Below are 19,019 nucleotides of genomic sequence, written 5' to 3' on the forward strand. Positions count from 1 at the left end.
TCGACTACAACGAGACATTCGCCCCAGTCGCTCGCATGGAAACAATCCGAATGGTGTTAGCCTTGGCAGCTCAACTCAAAATGAAAGTCCACCAATTGGACGTAAAGTCAGCGTTCCTGAACGGAGAACTTGAAGAAGAGGTGTACGTTGAACAACCACAAGGATATGTCCGAAAAGGAAAAGAAAAAATGGTTTATCGTCTACGAAAGCACTATATGGCCTGAAGCAAGCACCGCGTGCATGGAACAGCAAAATCGACAAGTATTTCCGAGATAATGGATTTCAGAAAAGTCCAAGTGAGCCATCCCTCTACATTAAAAAACAAGGTACGGATTTCCTAATTGTCTGTCTCTACGTTGATGATTTAATTTACGCCAGCACAAAACAAGAGATGGCAGAAAATTTTAAGAAGGAGATGATGAAAGAATATGAGATGACAGACTTAGGACTTATGCGATATTTTCTTGGGATTCAAGTAAAACAATCTCCAGAAGAAATATTCATTTCTCAAGAAAAATATGCGGAAGACTTACTGAAAAGGTTCAACATGATGGATTGCAAACCAATTTCAACTCCAATGGGTACTAATGAGAAGTTGATAAAAAATGATGGAGCGCCAAAAGTAGATCCAACCTTATTCAGAAGTCTAGTCGGCTCACTGATCTACTTAACAAATACAAGGCCAGACATCGTCAATGCAACCAGCATTGTTTCTCGGTTTATGAGCGAGCCAAGCAAGTTACACTACGCCGCCGCAAAAAGAATTCTTCGATATATCAAGGGAACAAAGAATTTTGGCATCAAGTATACAAGAGAAAAAGATAATGATTTAATTGGCTTCACAGATAGCGATTGGGCAGGTTCTATTGAAGACCGAAAGAGCACATCAGGCTATGTTTTCTGTATGGGAACAAAAGTTATCTCTTGGAGTTCCAAAAAACAAAGTACGGTGGCACTATCGTCAGCCGAAGCAGAGTACATAGCATCAACAAGTGCAGCATGTGAAGCAGTATGGTTGAGAAGATTAATGGCCGACATACAACAAAGGCAAAATCAGCCGACGACTATCTACTGTGACAATATGTCTACAATTGCTATGACAAAAAATCCAGTCTTCCACGGACGAACGAAGCATATAGAGCTACGACACCACTTCATCAGAGGGATGGTAGAAAACAAGGAAATTGAGCTCCAATTTTGTCCAACACAAGAACAAAATGCGGACATATTCACAAAAGCAGTCACGGCGGATAAGTTCAACCATTTTAGAGAAAAGCTTAACATCACAAATTAAGAGGGGGTGTTAAAGATATTAGATAATTTGTGATGGTCTAGATTAGCTAAAACACCCATGGGCTTATCTCCATTGATTGGGCCCAGTCTAGAGATATCTAGACTCTTCTCTTTTTTAGTTAGAAATTCAATTGTAGACTCTAGAATATTCCATGTCTCTAGGTCCCTTGGTCATGGTCTAGAATATTCAATCTCTAGACTAATCTTAGATTGATCAAGTGTTCTCTAGAATGTTTTATTTCTAGAGTGTTCCATTGATCCTATAAATAGGCAATCAATGGGTTCATTTTGATCATCCAACAACAATCAAAAACTCAAGTGAGTGAAGAAGTGAGTAGAGTGAGAGCTAGAGTTAGTAAGAGCCAAAGAGCCTTTTGTAAACGTAGTGAGCCAAAGAGCTACACTAAATTTCCTTGTAAACATTTTCCATTTCAAAAATTAATCAAAGCCTCACTTTTCTTAAACCAATAATTTTCAATTAACCAACCTCTTTTCCTATACCCATTTCTCAAATAATTTCCATAAATCCCATCACACGTCCGCATTGCGCCAACAGTTTCTGGTTTTCGGGTTTTGTGTGGTCAAAGAGGCTCAACCATTTGAAAGAAAAGCTCACTATTTGGAACAAGGAAACTTTTGGGAGGGTGGACAGGATATCTGAATCTCTTCTTGCGGATATTAAGTGGCTAGACCAACAAGATGATGACAGGGTTATTACTTCCTCCCAATTAAGCATGAGATCTCAGCTAAATCTCAAATATGAGACTGTCCAAGATAAGTTACATGCACTTTTGCTCCAGAAGTCGAGGGTTCAATGGTACAAGGATGGGGACAGAAATTCTAAGATGTTCCACCGGATAGCTAAGCATCGTCGGAGGAGAAATAGGGTAACCAGACTAAAAATTAACTATACTTGGGAAGACGACAGGAGCATGATTAAGGACCACATTGTTTCGCACTTCCACTGCAGATTCAAATCTTCTAGTGATCCCTGTTTTTCTCTTGCTGGTATGAATTTTAAGCGAATCTCAGAGGAAGAAGGGTTGGGAATCGAAAGAAGCATTGATGTTGAGGAGGTGTTTCTGGCCCTGCAAGACCTCAAACAAAGCAGAGCTCCAGGCCCTGATGGGTTTCATGTTAGTGTGATTCTAAAGTGTTGGAAGTTTATGAAGAACGACATCATGCGTGTAGTCAAAGACTTTGAAGATCACGGATCCGTTGATTGCAGACTTAAATACACATTTGTATCTTTGATTCCTAAGACAGAAACAGTGGAGGAAGTAAAGAATTTAAGGCCTATCTCTCTATCCAATACAATCTTTAAGCTGATTTCTAAAGTCTTAGCAAATAGACTCAAAGAGCTTTTGCCGAAGCTTATCTCCAATCATCAATCTTCCTTTTGAAAGGTAGGCAAATCCTTGACAGCATTTTGATTGCCAATGAATGCTTGGACTCGAGGTTGAAATCTAAAATTCCGTGGCTCGTGTGCAAAATCGATTTAGAAAAGGCCTTCGACAACGTAAAATGGTCTTTCGTCGATGAAGTTCTTAACCGTATGGGGTTTGGTTTGAAGTGGAGAAAGTGGATCGGGGGATGCATTCGTAAAATCCCTTTCTCGGTGCTGATTAATGGGACTTCTTGTGGTAAATTTACAAGTGAGAAAGGTCTCCGACAAGGCGACCCTGTTTCTCCATTCGTATTCCTTCTTGTCTCTGAGGTGCTATCGATGATGTTTGCGAAGTCTACAGAAGTTGGTTGGCTTGGAGGATTCTCTGTGAAGCAAAACGGGACAAAATTAAGTCATCTTCAGTTCGCCGACGACACCCTAGTCTTTCTCGATGCAGATATTAGACAAGTTCAGTATCTGAAATACACTCTGCTTAGCTTTGAAATGGCTTCTGGGCTTTCTACCAACTTCCAAAAAAGCAATCTGTTTGCTGTGGGCGAGGTGGAGGATTTGGATACTCTGGCTGCAGTGATGGGGTGCTCGTTTGAAGGGTTTCCTGTTATCTACTTGGGTCTGCCTCTTGGAGACAAGACTAATACAATATCGAAATGGGACAAGGTCTTAGAAATCTGCGGGGTGAGACTTGCGTCGTGGAAAAGAGGCCTTTCTAAAGCAGGTAAACTTACTCTCATCAAGAGTGTCTTACTTAGCATCCCAGTGTATTATTTCTCCTTATTCATGGCTCCTCAATCTGTTATTAAACAAATTGAAAAATCAATCAGAGATTTCCTTTGGCATGATGGGGATAATGGTAAGAAACATTATTGGGTTAACTGGGGAAAGGTCGGCGAGCCTTTGGATCATGGTGGATTGGGGATACGCAGGCTTAAACTTATGAATAAATCTATTCTTTCTAAATGGTGTTGGCGTTTAGGGAGGGAGAGAGACTCTCTATGGCTAATATTATCTTTGAGAAACATGGGTTACTTGACCTTGGGTGGAGAACTAGAAAGCCTACGACTACCCATGGAGTTAGTTTATGGAAGAACATAGATTTGATGTCTTCAAGTTTCTTTGAGCAGTGTATCTTCAAAGTGGGTAAAGTTGATAAAATTCGTCTCTGGGAAGACAATTGGCACTCTCAAGGCTCAATGGCCGAGCTATGTCCTCGTTTATACGATCTCTCTTCTTCCAAGGGTATTTCACTCACAAGGGCTTACTCTCTTAATTCTTCGGGTTTAAATTGGAATCTTGGCATTGGTAGAAGCCGTTTGTACGAGGTCGAAATTACTGAATTCGCAACTTCAACAGCTTGCTTGGATTCCATTCACTTCGAGCCACACGAGGAAGACGAGTTGCTGTGGCAAGAAGACAAGTCAGGTCAGTACTCGGTTAAAGCAGCCTACAATTTAGCTGCTGTTCAGCATCCGGTGAATTTCTTTCGGAAGAAGAAAATTTGGTCTAGTTGCTGGCCCCAGAAAATTTCATTCTTTTTATAGCAGGCTACTTTAGATAGGCTTCCAACTCTAGATAATCTTCACAAGAGGAAAAGCGCATTGGTGTCCCCGAGTGGCAATCCTATCCCTAACCTTTGTATACTGTGCAAGCAGCATGAAGAATCTTCAAGCCATATGTTCTTTAATTGCTCCTTCTCGAAACAGGTTTGGACTTTCTTATTTGATGCAGCCAATAAAGTCTTTATACCTCCTGATTCTGTCCTGGATTGTATCAAGCGTTGGCAAAACTTTAAGTTGTCTGCTCATGGAGATCAGCTTTGAAAAAGGATCTACGCTAGTGTTTTGTGGTGCCTTTGGTTGGAGAGAAACGATAGAACATTTCATAAGAAGGAAAAGAATACTGCTGCCATCATTTTGGAAGCTAAAATTAAAGCCTTCTCTTGGGCTTCGTCTCTACCGTGCTTTAGTAACACTCCGTTAGACGATATCATTGTTAATTGGAATAAGTTTTTTTATCCCCATTAGGGGTTTCTCTTTTTTTTTTATAGTTCTGTTTTGCGATCCTCTTGGATTGCCTGTCGTGGCTATTTAGTCATGCTCTCCTTTTCTGCTCCGCTCCTTGTTTGGGCCTCAGCTGTTTTCAGCTATTGTAAATTGCTTTTTTACAATCAATATTATTTTTTTTGTCGATCAAAAAAAAAAATTCCAGCACAACAATGGTTACTTTCTCTTCTCTATATATAAACGATAATTTAAGTAGGGTAGTCTCAATAATATCACGTAGACCATTTTACAGCAGTAACAACCACCAGTATTAAAAAGTGAATTTCGTAATGCCAATGGTCATGGTATTTGGTTGGAATAATTTTGTGTTTGAGTATAATACATACGTAGACTGTAAGTCAACAATTTATGGATTAAAAATAATTGATGGAAAATTTTTAAGCAACATGATCACTTAATTAAAGATGTGGAGGAGAATAATAGTTGATAACGGTATAATTTCTAACTAATTTTAGTATTTCAATGTTGTCCATTTGTACAAGAGATTAACACGACTACTTTACAAAATTCTGAGAAATTTTCTAAGCACTTGATTACAAGTCATTTAATTGAGATGTAAGATTCATAAATGTTTTTTCCCTACAAGGAATTGTAACACCTCCCATTGGATAATCAAACCCAAACTCTTCACCTGCTTGATTTAGAAGTTCTCGGATACAAATATGATTCAAATATGATATTGGAACTACAAATCTTTTCTTGAATTGAGTCTCTCCAACGTAAACTGCTAAATGTCCTTTGGGGATCACCATATAATTCTTTCCTATCGAAGAAGATCGTCGAAGAATTTTTGAAGTCAAACTGAAACCCATATATGTTGCTTAAGGACTAGAAGAGCTAGATTATATGGATGTATACGCTTTGGTTGAACTATGTTTGAGAAAGATGTCTAAGATGTGAAAATTTTGCTGTTTTGGATGTTTGAGTTTTTGAAATATGTATCTGTATACATAGAGGATATGATGGATAGTAGTGTGAAGAGACCTTTATTAGTTTGGTGAGGTACCTACCGAAAAGGTTACCGTGGAAATGAGATGAAGGGACAACTTACCCAATCTTTAAGTCGACAATGAAAATAAAAATAGTGCTGAACAAACATTTGCTTGTCTATAACAATTTGGGATAATGCAGAGCCTAATCATATGGTTTTGCCTCCTGTTGGAAGTTAAACCAAGATACGGTGATTTGGTTCGTGGGTCAACAAGTATTGTTGACACAGTGTATGGATCATCAAGTATTGTTGACACGTCAGGGTGGATCAACATACGTCGTTGACACACTGTGTCATATTTGAAAGTCGAAGCAAGTCGTGACGGTTCTAGAGAGTTCTAGAAGAATTCTATTTAGAGTTTGTGTTATGTTAGGAAAGTGTATTTTATTTAGAGTTTGTTTTTATTAGAAAAATACTTTGAGTGATCGTCAAATTTGTGAGACTATAAGTAGGCTATTGAGCCATAAGAATTGTACACCAAACTGATTATCAATGTAATCGTTTTATTGCTTCCGCGTGTGCTTTCCTCTCTCTTGCTCGATCCTACATATGGTATGCAGGATAAAAATTAATTAAAAAAAAAAAAAAGCAAGGTGAGAGGAATGGAGGGGAGAGGGAGAAAAAGTTGAAGAGATGTTTTTGCTAAAGAATTTTGTTTGATTGTGTTTTTAGTTCATGGTGTTTTTAGGGTTTCCAATTTTAGTTAAAAAAAGTTAAAAAAAATTGAGAAAGAAGAAGTTGGGTGCTGCCGTGGGAGTTCAGAGAAGAAGAGAAATGCTTGCTGCTGTGCATTGAAGTTTGAAAATAATTTTGGAGGCAGCGATGGTGAATGGATGAAATAAAGAAGTTTTAGAATTTGTCCTAAGTCGAGTTTGAACATCACAGATGGATGCCGACGGATGCCGACAGAAGTTGGAGTTTTTCAGCGTTAAAAGAAATAATAATTGTGATTGCCGAGGAAACATGTCCAAGGAGGAAAAGGCATGTTGTTAAGGTTGTGAAAAAAGAGAAGTAATCACCAGGTGGTGATGAGAGATTGAAGAGAAGAGACGTCACAAGGTTGTGACCGTGAGAAGTGAAGCTAGGGCTGTCAATGGATATTCGATATCCGGTAGCCGTTTCCGAATATCCGGATTCCATTAGGTTAGTATCCGACATAACGGTTATCCGATATCCGATAACCTTAACGTATCGGATATCCGTTTATTAACATAACGGTATCGGTTAAGGGAGTTTCCGTTAGGTTAATATCCGATACCGTTAATGTATAACTATATCATAAAATTTTCGAAAATTTTCGCTACCTAATACCCTTTAGGTTTACTCTTTATCCATTTGATTACGTCTCTCCTAAATAAATATCGGAAATTATCGAATATTAACGGAAATTAACGGAAATTATCAGAAATTATTGAATATTAACGGAAATTATCGGAAATTATTGGAAATTTTTTGTATCATGAGTAGATAACGGAAGTTATCGGAATAATATCCGATATCCGATATCTTAACCTTAACCTTATCGATATGGAATTTTTGAATTTCGACGAATATTATCAGACTCCGGATATCCGATAACCCTTAAACTTAACCTTATCGGTATTCCCAATATTCGGTGGATTTTTATCCATTGACAGCCCTAAGTGAAGCAATCCCAATGGGTATTTGTCTAGAGTGGTGTGAAGAAATACCAGTGGGGATTTGGCTAGAGAAGTGAAGAAATTCCAGTGTGGAATTTGAAGAGTTGAATGGAAATCCTGCGAGTGAAGTGGGTTAACAAGTGTTGAGTTTGAGCTACAATGCTCAGTGAAGAAAGTTGAAGGTGAGCTAAAATTCTCAGTGATGAGTCAAAGAATTTTGTTTTGTGTTTGGTTAGCAAGTTAAATAGACCAGAAAGAGGTCTTTCTAGCTTGTTAAGGTTTGTGTTCCGCTGCGATGAAGAAGAATGTGAAGTGAATGTTTGATGATTGATGTGAAGAAGATTGGTTTGTGAATTGAGTTTGATAATGATGACGAAATTCTGGTTTGAGAAAAGACAAAAACGTGTTAACGTTTATCAATGGAAGAAGAGGAATAGAAAATGATAAAAGACAAGGACGTGCAAACGTTTATCAATGGAAGAAGATGGTTACGGAATTCTCGTTGAATGATATCTTGGTTTAAGGGAGGATGTTGGAAGTTAAACCAAGATATGGTGATTTGGTTCGTGGGTCAACAAGTATTGTTGACACAGTGCATGGATCAACAAGTATTGTTGACACGTCAGGGTGGATCAACATACGTTGTTGACATACTGCGTCATATTTGGAAGTCGAAGCAAATCGTGACGGTTCTTGAGAGTTCTATAAGAGTTCTATTTAGAGTTTGTGTTATGTTAGGAAAATGTGCTTTATTTAGATTTTGTTTTTATTAGGAAAGTACTTTGAGTGATCGTCAAGTTTGTGAGACTATAAATAGGCTATTGAGCCATAAGAATTGTACACCAAACTGATTATCAATGTAATCGTTTTATTACTTCCGCGTGTGCTCTCCTCTCTCTTGCTCGATCCTACACCTCCTTTGTGGTACTCCTTGTGTGGTCAAGAAAGTAAATGCAGTAGTACATATTATTATGTTTCAACATATTATGCCCTACCATTTGGGAGACGTTGTGAGCTAAGGTTAATGCGGAAACGAAACGAGTGATGAGGAAAGAGTTGTCTTTTCAACAAATAATGGGCTCGTCACCTTTGCTAACAGGAATTTCACATGGGATTGTTGCCTTGCTCAATATCAACAATTTTTGTTCATTACTTAATAATAGCTGTTCGCAATATAATCCCAGGATACTCTAAGGATACTGTAAAACAAGGCGACCCAAAGTGATATTAAACTTCCAATACAGGTTTTTCAAATCTAATGAGAAGTTAAATTCGATTGTTAGTTTGTTGGAACACATTATGGCCCATATGTTGTTGAGTGCAAACAATGGCATGAATAAGAGAATTTGGATAGTAAAACAGATATTTACGTACAGTTTTTGACAGGACAATTCATTTTCATTTCAATATTTTTAATGTGAAAACCTGGAACTCTAGCTAAATTCTAATTATCCGATATTTTCAGCCGATCATATTACGGAGCATAAAAAGCTAACCCTTGAGTGGAATGTTTTAACCAACTCAAATCCAGTACAATTCATTTAGTTGGATAATCATTTCCAAATTTATTTAGTTGGATAGTCATTTCCAAATTAGCAGACACTTGTTACTGTTAGAATACGGGCATCCAAATCAAAACCAATTGGCAATGAGTAGAGAGGCCCTAAGAGATTATAAACGGCACGATTTTAAATTGCCCAACAATGCGGGATTAATAATTTCAACACACCCCCTCACGTGAAGCCTCGTTGGGTCTAACACCTGGACAATAAATTGGGTGACGCGGAGAGTAAAGGCGTGGTCAATGACTCGTCGCAGAATAGCCTGCTCTGAATAGCCTGATATGATACCATGTTAGAATACGGACAACAAACTCACAACCAACTGGCAATGAGTGGAGAGGCCCTAAGAGATTATAAACCGCAGGATCTTAAATTGCCCAACAGTGTATGACTAATAATCTCAACAGTTACATGAATTGTGAGGTAACTATAGCAAATGGAGCAGGATTCTCGTTCTGGAATGACTCTTGGTGTGCTGATGTTTTCCTAGTTGTTTCATTCCCTTCACTAGCTATGCTTGGGACAAACAGATCACATGCATGTTTCTTTCGGATTAAGAAGATTACTTATCGCAACGCCAAGGGAAGATCCAGGCCACAGTTACTTTGGGTTTGGGTGATCGGTGTGTACACTATGAGACGACAATTTAAAGATCCTAAAAAACTTTAGTAGGAGAACTTTATAAATAATAGATACCGAAATTGTTTGAGTGTTTCCATGTAAGTTATGGCTTTACGAGGGTTGCTTATAAATTTTGTAGGTAACATTTATATATATATATATATAATTATCCGATTAAAAAAATAAAAAAAAATAATGGATACTTAATTAAGATCGATGTGCAAGCAAAGAATATATAACTGTCATTAGATTGATTAATGGTTTTATTTCTAACTAAAATTTTCTATTTCAATATCATCAGTTTGTACAAGAGATTAACATGACCCTATATTACAAAATTGTTCAGAAGTTTTCTTTGCACTTGATTATAAGTCACTAAACTGAGACGTAAGATTCATAAATGTTTCTTCGCTACAAGGAATTGTAACACCTCCCATTGGATAATCAAATCCAAATTCTTCCCCAGCTTGGTTAAGAAGTTCTTGGATGCAAGTATGATTCAAATATGATATTGGAACAACAAATCTCTGCTTGATTTGAGTCTCTCCGACGTAAACTGCAAAATGTCCTTTGGGGATCACCATCACATCATTCTTTCCTTTGGAAGAAGATCGTCGGAGTATTTTTGAAGTCAAAGTGAAACCCATATCTTTAGCTTAAAGCTAGTTGAAGATTAGATTTTCTGGATGTAGACTTGATTGAACGATGTTATAGGAAGATGTTTAAGATGTGAATACTTTGATGTTATGGTTGTTTGAATTCTTGAAATGTGTTAATGTATATATAGAGGAGAATAGAGACGACGGATCAGTAGAAAAGACCAATAATTTGGTGAGGTGCCTACCAAAAAGTTAAGGTGGAAATAAGAAGAAGGATTCGTGGATGTGGTGGGCTCATAGAGAATTACGTATACTATCACATGGTTTGGTTCCTCATACTTAAGATGATTGTTTGTTTGTGTTTGCTTGCAGGCTTACAAGAATTAGTGGTATTCTTTTACACACGGTGTTCTAGCTAGGTGTGCAGCATACAAAGAAATGTGACCACTTATTTACCATTACGATAGATAAGCAACATGTGCTGGACAATGGAATCTGGTAATCTGTTAAATTCAGTTTTGAACTCTCTATCAAATCTGATATGTATCTTTAAGCAACGTGAATTCTTCTTGTTAGGTTGTTGGAACACACGATGGCCTAGTTGACTACTACTTGCAAGAAGCTCACAGTGTCGGGCTCTATTTCATGAGTACCCAGCTAGTAACATGGGTTTGTTTAACAACTAATCAGATCAATTTTCTGTTGACATCAACTGTGTTAAAGAAATTGTACTCTTGTAGTTTCAATACTGTATTTGCCCTACCCTTGGTGAGAGACCTTAAACAACCACATGTTCCATATCTGTCATTCACAAACTCACTCAGGGGTCCATTATCTTGTTCTCCTGAGATAACTTACCTAAAATGAGTTGATTGGAATCACAAGATTATGTTCCGTTTAATTTAGAATATACGTTGAATGTACTTTGGTTAGTTCTGTTCTAGGGTTTCTATTATCAGTTAGAAAAACTGAACAAAAATCTCGTTTCACCAATAGACGTATTGAAGGAAGAGATGCGCATGTTCATTCTGAAAAGATGCCTGTAGAGATGAAGAGTCATCTTAAAAAGGTGTGATTTCCTCTTTAAATAGGAGACTTGTTTTCCATTCAAAACAACATCTCAACTCTCTCTGTTTTCTTTCTTACAAGCATCATCAGAAACAAAACCAGTGTGTTCTTGGTTGGACCAAGGTCGTACAAGCTTTGAATCCAACACTGTTGTGGAGTTTCAAGTATCCTGACGACGATATTCATTGACCAGTTTGTACTCGCCAATTCAATTGGGAAAGGGTCGAAATATTATCGAAAAGAATCTTTCATTAGAGCCTTGAACCGTAATACAACATTCTTTTCTTCACCATATTTTAGTGACAATTTTCCAACAAGTTATGGGCGACAAGTACGGGTGGTGGAACTTTTGAGACCATGTAGTACCAATTACGGACCATGAATTATAAAAGAAGAAAACCATGGATTCCAGTCGTATGAAGTCAGTACCAATTACAGAAACATGGTGTTCAGTTGCTTTGAATCTTCAATTTTTTGGAGATTTTGCATTTCTTCCAGTGCAATTTACATTTATACAAGTATCGATTTCTTTCAATTTTCTGGAAATAAAACAATTCAAAGCTCTCATATTGTAGAGGTTTGGTGCCTATCACATGGTTTGGTTCCTCATACTTAAGTCTGTATGTTCGCTTTCAAGATTACAAGAATTAGTGGTATACTTTTACTCAGTATCTTCTAGCTAGGTGTGCAGCATACAAGAAAATATGACCACTTATCCCCTCCGGAAAATGGATCATTTGTCCAAATATTTTTAAAATATGGTTCTAATGGACGAGTAAAAATTAGTTTGGATGAAATAGACACTAAAAAATAGCAAGAATGAAACTGGATTTATCCTGAAACAGGTTTGGACTTTCTTATTTGATGCAGCCAATAAAGTCTTTATACCTCCTGATTCTGTCCTGGATTGTATCAAGCGTTGGCAAAACTTTAAATTGTCTGCTCATGGAGATCAGCTTTGAAAAAGGATCTACGCTAGTGTTTTTTGGTGTCTTTGGTTGGAGAGAAACGATAGAACATTTCATAAGAAGGAAAAGAATACTGCTGCCATCATTTTGGAAGCTAAAATTAAAGCCTTCTCTTGGGCTTCGTCTCTACCGTGCTTTAGTAACACTCCGTTAGACGATATCATTGTTAATTGGAATAAGTTTTTTTATCCCCATTAGGGGTTTCTCTTTTTTTTTTATAGTTCTGTTTTGCGATCCTCTTGGATTGCCTGTCGTGGCTATTTAGTCATGCTCTCCTTTTCTGCTCCGCTCCTTGTTTGGGCCTCAGCTGTTTTCAGCTATTGTAAATTGCTTTTTTACAATCAATATTATTTTTTTTGTCGATCAAAAAAAAAAATTCCAGCACAACAATGGTTACTTTCTCTTCTCTATATATAAACGATAATTTAAGTAGGGTAGTCTCAATAATATCACGTAGACCATTTTACAGCAGTAACAACCACCAGTATTAAAAAGTGAATTTCGTAATGCCAATGGTCATGGTATTTGGTTGGAATAATTTTGTGTTTGAGTATAATACATACGTAGACTGTAAGTCAACAATTTATGGATTAAAAATAATTGATGGAAAATTTTTAAGCAACATGATCACTTAATTAAAGATGTGGAGGAGAATAATAGTTGATAACGGTATAATTTCTAACTAATTTTAGTATTTCAATGTTGTCCATTTGTACAAGAGATTAACACGACTACTTTACAAAATTCTGAGAAATTTTCTAAGCACTTGATTACAAGTCATTTATTTGAGATGTAAGATTCATAAATGTTTTTTCCCTACAAGGAATTGTAACACCTCCCATTGGATAATCAAACCCAAACTCTTCACCTGCTTGATTTAGAAGTTCTCGGATACAAATATGATTCAAATATGATATTGGAACTACAAATCTTTTCTTGAATTGAGTCTCTCCAACGTAAACTGCTAAATGTCCTTTGGGGATCACCATATAATTCTTTCCTATCGAAGAAGATCGTCGAAGAATTTTTGAAGTCAAACTGAAACCCATATATGTTGCTTAAGGACTAGAAGAGCTAGATTATATGGATGTATACGCTTTGGTTGAACTATGTTTGAGAAAGATGTCTAAGATGTGAAAATTTTGCTGTTTTGGATGTTTGAGTTTTTGAAATATGTATCTGTATACATAGAGGATATGATGGATAGTAGTGTGAAGAGACCTTTATTAGTTTGGTGAGGTACCTACCGAAAAGGTTACCGTGGAAATGAGATGAAGGGACAACTTACCCAATCTTTAAGTCGACAATGAAAATAGTGCTGAACAAACATTTGCTTGTCTATAACAATTTGGGATAATGCAGAGCCTAATCATATGGTTTTGCCTCCTGTTGGAAGTTAAACCAAGATACGGTGATTTGGTTCGTGGGTCAACAAGTATTGTTGACACAGTGTATGGATCATCAAGTATTGTTGACACGTCAGGGTGGATCAACATACGTCGTTGACACACTGTGTCATATTTGAAAGTCGAAGCAAGTCGTGACGGTTCTAGAGAGTTCTAGAAGAATTCTATTTAGAGTTTGTGTTATGTTAGGAAAGTGTATTTTATTTAGAGTTTGTTTTTATTAGAAAAATACTTTGAGTGATCGTCAAATTTGTGAGACTATAAGTAGGCTATTGAGCCATAAGAATTGTACACCAAACTGATTATCAATGTAATCGTTTTATTGCTTCCGCGTGTGCTTTCCTCTCTCTTGCTCGATCCTACATATGGTATGCAGGATAAAAATTAATTAAAAAAAAAAAAAAGCAAGGTGAGAGGAATGGAGGGGAGAGGGAGAAAAAGTTGAAGAGATGTGTTTGCTAAAGAATTTTGTTTGATTGTGTTTTTAGTTCATGGTGTTTTTAGGGTTTCCAATTTTAGTTAAAAAAAAGTTAAAAAAAAATTGAGAAAGAAGAAGTTGGGTGCTGCCGTGGGAGTTCAGAGAAGAAGAGAAATGCTTGCTGCTGTGCATTGAAGTTTGAAAATAATTTTGGAGGCAGCGATGGTGAATGGATGAAATAAAGAAGTTTTAGAATTTGTCCTAAGTCGAGTTTGAACATCACAGATGGATGCCGACGGATGCCGACAGAAGTTGGAGTTTTTCAGCGTTAAAAAAAATAAATAATTGTGATTGCCGAGGAAACATGTCCAGGGAGGAAAAGGCATGTTGTTAAGGTTGTGAAGAAAGAGAAGTAATCACCAGGTGGTGGTGATGAGAGATTGAAGAGAAGAGACGTCACAAGGTTGTGACCGTGAGAAGTGAAGCAATCCCAATGGGTATTTGTCTAGAGTGGTGTGAAGAAATACCAGTGGGGATTTGGCTAGAGAAGTGAAGAAATTCCAGTGTGGAATTTGAAGAGTTGAGTGGAAATCCTGCGAGTGAAGTGGGTTAACAAGTGTTGAGTTTGAGCTACAATGCTCAGTGAAGAAAGTTGAAGGTGAGCTAAAATTCTCAGTGATGAGTCAAAGAATTTTGTTTTGTGTTTGGTTAGCAAGTTGAATAGACCAGAAAGAGGTCTTTCTAGCTTGTTAAGGTTTGTATTCCGCTGCGATGAAGAAGAATGTGAAGTGAATGTTTGATGATTGATGTGAAGAAGATTGGTTTGTGAATTGAGTTTGATAATGATGACGAAATTCTGGTATGAGAAAAGACAAGAACGTGTTAACGTTTATCAATGGAAGAAGAGGAATAGAAAATGATAAAAGACAAGGACGTGCAAACGTTTATCAATGGAAGAAGATGGCTACGGAATTCTCGTTGAATGATATCTTGGTTTAAGGGAGGATGTTGGAAGTTAAACCAAGATATGGTGATTTGGTTCGTGGGTCAACAAGTATTGTTGACACAGTGCATGGATCAACAAGTATTGTTGACACGTCAGGGTGGATCAACATACGTTGTTGACATACTGCGTCATATTTGGAAGTCGAAGCAAATCGTGACGGTTCTTGAGAGTTCTATAAGAGTTCTATTTAGAGTTTGTGTTATGTTAGGAAAATGTGCTTTATTTAGATTTTGTTTTTATTAGGAAAGTACTTTGAGTGATCGTCAAGTTTGTGAGACTATAAATAGGCTATTGAGCCATAAGAATTGTACACCAAACTGATTATCAATGTAATCGTTTTATTGCTTCCGCGTGTGCTCTCCTCTCTCTTGCTCGATCCTACACCTCCTTTGTGGTACTCCTTTGTGGTACTCCTTGTTTGGCCAAGAAAGTAAATGCAGTAGTACATATTATTATGTTTCAACATATTATGCCCTACCATTTGGGAGACGTTGTGAGCTAAGGTTAATGCGGAAACGAAACGAGTGATGAGGAAAGAGTTGTCTTTTCAACAAATAATGGGCTCGTCACCTTTGCTAACAGGAATTTCACATGGGATTGTTGCCTTGCTCAATATCAACAATTTTTGTTCATTACTTAATAATAGCTGTTCGCAATATAATCCCAGGATACTCTAAGGATACTGTAAAACAAGGCGACCCAAAGTGATATTAAACTTCCAATACAGGTTTTTCAAATCTAATGAGAAGTTAAATTCGATTGTTAGTTTGTTGGAACACATTATGGCCCATATGTTGTTGAGTGCAAACAATGGCATGAATAAGAGAATTTGGATAGTAAAACAGATATTTACGTACAGTTTTTGACAGGACAATTCATTTTCATTTCAATATTTTTAATGTGAAAACCTGGAACTCTAGCTAAATTCTAATTATCCGATATTTTCAGCCGATCATATTACGGAGCATAAAAAGCTAACCCTTGAGTGGAATGTTTTAACCAACTCAAATCCAGTACAATTCATTTAGTTGGATAATCATTTCCAAATTTATTTAGTTGGATAGTCATTTCCAAATTAGCAGACACTTGTTACTGTTAGAATACGGGCATCCAAATCAAAACCAATTGGCAATGAGTAGAGAGGCCCTAAGAGATTATAAACGGCACGATTTTAAATTGCCCAACAATGCGGGACTAATAATTTCAACACACCCCCTCACGTGAAGCCTCGTTGGGTCTAACACCTGGACAATAAATTGGGTGACGCGGAGAGTAAAGGCGTGGTCAATGACTCGTCGCAGAATAGCCTGCTCTGAATAGCCTGATATGATACCATGTTAGAATACGGGCAACAAACTCACAACCAACTGGCAATGAGTGGAGAGGCCCTAAGAGATTATAAACCGCAGGATCTTAAATTGCCCAACAGTGTATGACTAATAATCTCAACAGTTACATGAATTGTGAGGTAACTATAGCAAATGGAGCAGGATTCTCGTTCTGGAATGACTCTTGGTGTGCTGATGTTTTCCTAGTTGTTTCATTCCCTTCACTAGCTATGCTTGGGACAAACAGATCACATGCATGTTTCTTTCGGATTAAGAAGATTACTTATCGCAACGCCAAGGGAAGATCCAGGCCACAGTTACTTTGGGTTTGGGTGATCGGTGTGTACACTATGAGACGACAATTTAAGGATCCTAAAAAACTTTAGTAGGAGAACTTTATAAATAATAGATACCGAAATTGTTTGAGTGTTTCCATGTAAGTTATGGCTTTACGAGGGTTGCTTATAAATTTTGTAGGTAACATTTATATATATATATATAATTATCCGTTTAAAAAAATAAAAAAAAATAATGGATACTTAATTAAGATCGATGTGCAAGCAAAGAATATATAACTGTCATTAGATTGATTAATGGTTTTATTTCTAACTAAAATTTTCTATTTCAATATCATCAGTTTGTACAAGAGATTAACATGACCCTATATTACAAAATTGTTCAGAAGTTTTCTTTGCACTTGATTATAAGTCACTAAACTGAGACGTAAGATTCATAAATGTTTCTTCGCTACAAGGAATTGTAACACCTCCCATTGGATAATCAAATCCAAATTCTTCCCCAGCTTGGTTAAGAAGTTCTTGGATGCAAGTATGATTCAAATATGATATTGGAACAACAAATCTCTTCTTGATTTGAGTCTCTCCGACGTAAACTGCAAAATGTCCTTTGGGGATCACCATCACATCATTCTTTCCTTTGGAAGAAGATCGTCGGAGTATTTTTGAAGTCAAAGTGAAACCCATATCTTTAGCTTAAAGCTAGTTGAAGATTAGATTTTCTGGATGTAGACTTGATTGAACGATGTTATAGGAAGATGTTTAAGATGTGAATACTTTGATGTTATGGTTGTTTGAATTCTTGAAATGTGTTAATGTATATATAGAGGAGAATAGAGACGACGGATCAGTAGAAAAGACCAATAATTTGGTGAGGTGCCTACCAAAAAGTTAAGGTGGAAATAAGAAGAAGGATTCGTGGATGTGGTGGGCTCATAGAGAATTACGTATACTATCACATGGTTTGGTTCCTCATACTTAAGATGATTGTTTGTTTGTGTTTGCTTGCAGGCTTACAAGAATTAGTGGTATTCTTTTACTCACTGTGTTCTAGCTAGGTGTGCAGCATACAAAGAAATGTGACCACTTATTTACCATTACGATAGATAAGCAACATGTGCTGGACAATGGAATCTGGTAATCTGTTAAATTCAGTTTTGAACTCTCTATCAAATATGATATGTATCTTTAAGCAACGTGAATTCTTCTTGTTAGGTTGTTGGAACACACGATGGCCTAGTTGACTACTACTTGCAAGAAGCTCACGGTGTCGGGCTCTATTTCATGGGTACCCAGCTAGTAACATGGGTTTGTTTATCAACTAATCAGATCAATTTTCTGTTGACATCAACTGTGTAAAAGAAATTGTACTCTTGTAGTTTCAATACTGTATTTGCCCTATCCTTGGTGAGAGACCTTAAACAACCACATGTTCCATATCTGTCATACACAAACTCACTCAGGGGTCCATTATCTTGTTCTCCTGAGATAACTTACCTAAAATGAGTTGATTGGAATCACAAGATTATGTTCCGTTTAATTTAGAATATACGTTGAATGTACTTTGGTTAGTTCTGTTCTAGGGTTTCTATTATCAGTTAGAAAAACTGAACAAAAATCTCGTTTCACCAATAGACGTATTGAAGGAAGAGATGCGCATGTTCATTCTGAAAAGATGCCTGTAGAGATGAAGAGTCATCTTAAAAAGGTGTGATTTCCTCTTTAAATAGGAGACTTGTTTGCCATTCAAAACAACATCTCAACTCTCTCTGTTTTCTTTCTTACAAGCATCATCAGAAACAAAACCAGTGTGTTCTTGGTTGGACCAAGGTCGTACAAGCTTTGAATCCAACACTGTTGTGGAGCTTCAAGTATCCTGACGACGATATTCATTGACCAGTTTGTACTCGCCAATTCAATTGGGAAAGGGTCGAAATATTATCGAAAAGAATCTTTCATTAGAGCCTTGAACCGTAATACAACACTCTTTTCTTCACCATATTTTAGTGACAATTTTCCAACAAGTTATGGGCGACAAGTACGGGTGGTGGAACTTTTGAGACCATGTAGTACCAATTACGGACCATGAATTATAAAAGAAGAAAACCATGGATTCCAGTCGTATGAAGTCAGTACCAATTACAGAAACATGGTGTTCAGTTGCTTTGAATCTTCAATTTTTTGGAGATTTTGCATTTCTTCCAGTGCAATTTACATTTATACAAGTATCGATTTCTTTCAATTTTCTTGAAATAAAACAATTCAAAGCTCTCATATTGTAGAGGTTTGGTGCCTATCACATGGTTTGGTTCCTCATACTTAAGTCTGTATGTTCGCTTTCAAGATTACAAGAAT

The 19,019-nt window shown here is 37.0% G+C and overlaps 1 protein-coding gene across 1 annotated transcript; it reads left to right on the plus strand.

Annotated features, from left to right (window-relative positions):
• The first annotated feature begins 1,853 nt into the window (after nt 1-1,853).
• LOC113328831 lies at nt 1,854-12,505 on the plus strand. The gene is made up of 2 exons (XM_026575836.1): nt 1,854-4,401; nt 12,088-12,505. Exon 1 carries the CDS (start codon nt 2,849-2,851, stop codon nt 3,791-3,793), a length of 945 nt encoding a protein of 314 aa, XP_026431621.1. The 5' UTR covers nt 1,854-2,848; the 3' UTR covers nt 3,794-4,401; nt 12,088-12,505.
• Nucleotides 12,506-19,019: the final 6,514 nt, after the last annotated feature.

Source organism: Papaver somniferum, unplaced genomic scaffold (assembly GCF_003573695.1).
Source record: "Papaver somniferum cultivar HN1 unplaced genomic scaffold, ASM357369v1 unplaced-scaffold_114, whole genome shotgun sequence".
NCBI lineage: Eukaryota > Viridiplantae > Streptophyta > Magnoliopsida > Ranunculales > Papaveraceae > Papaver > Papaver somniferum.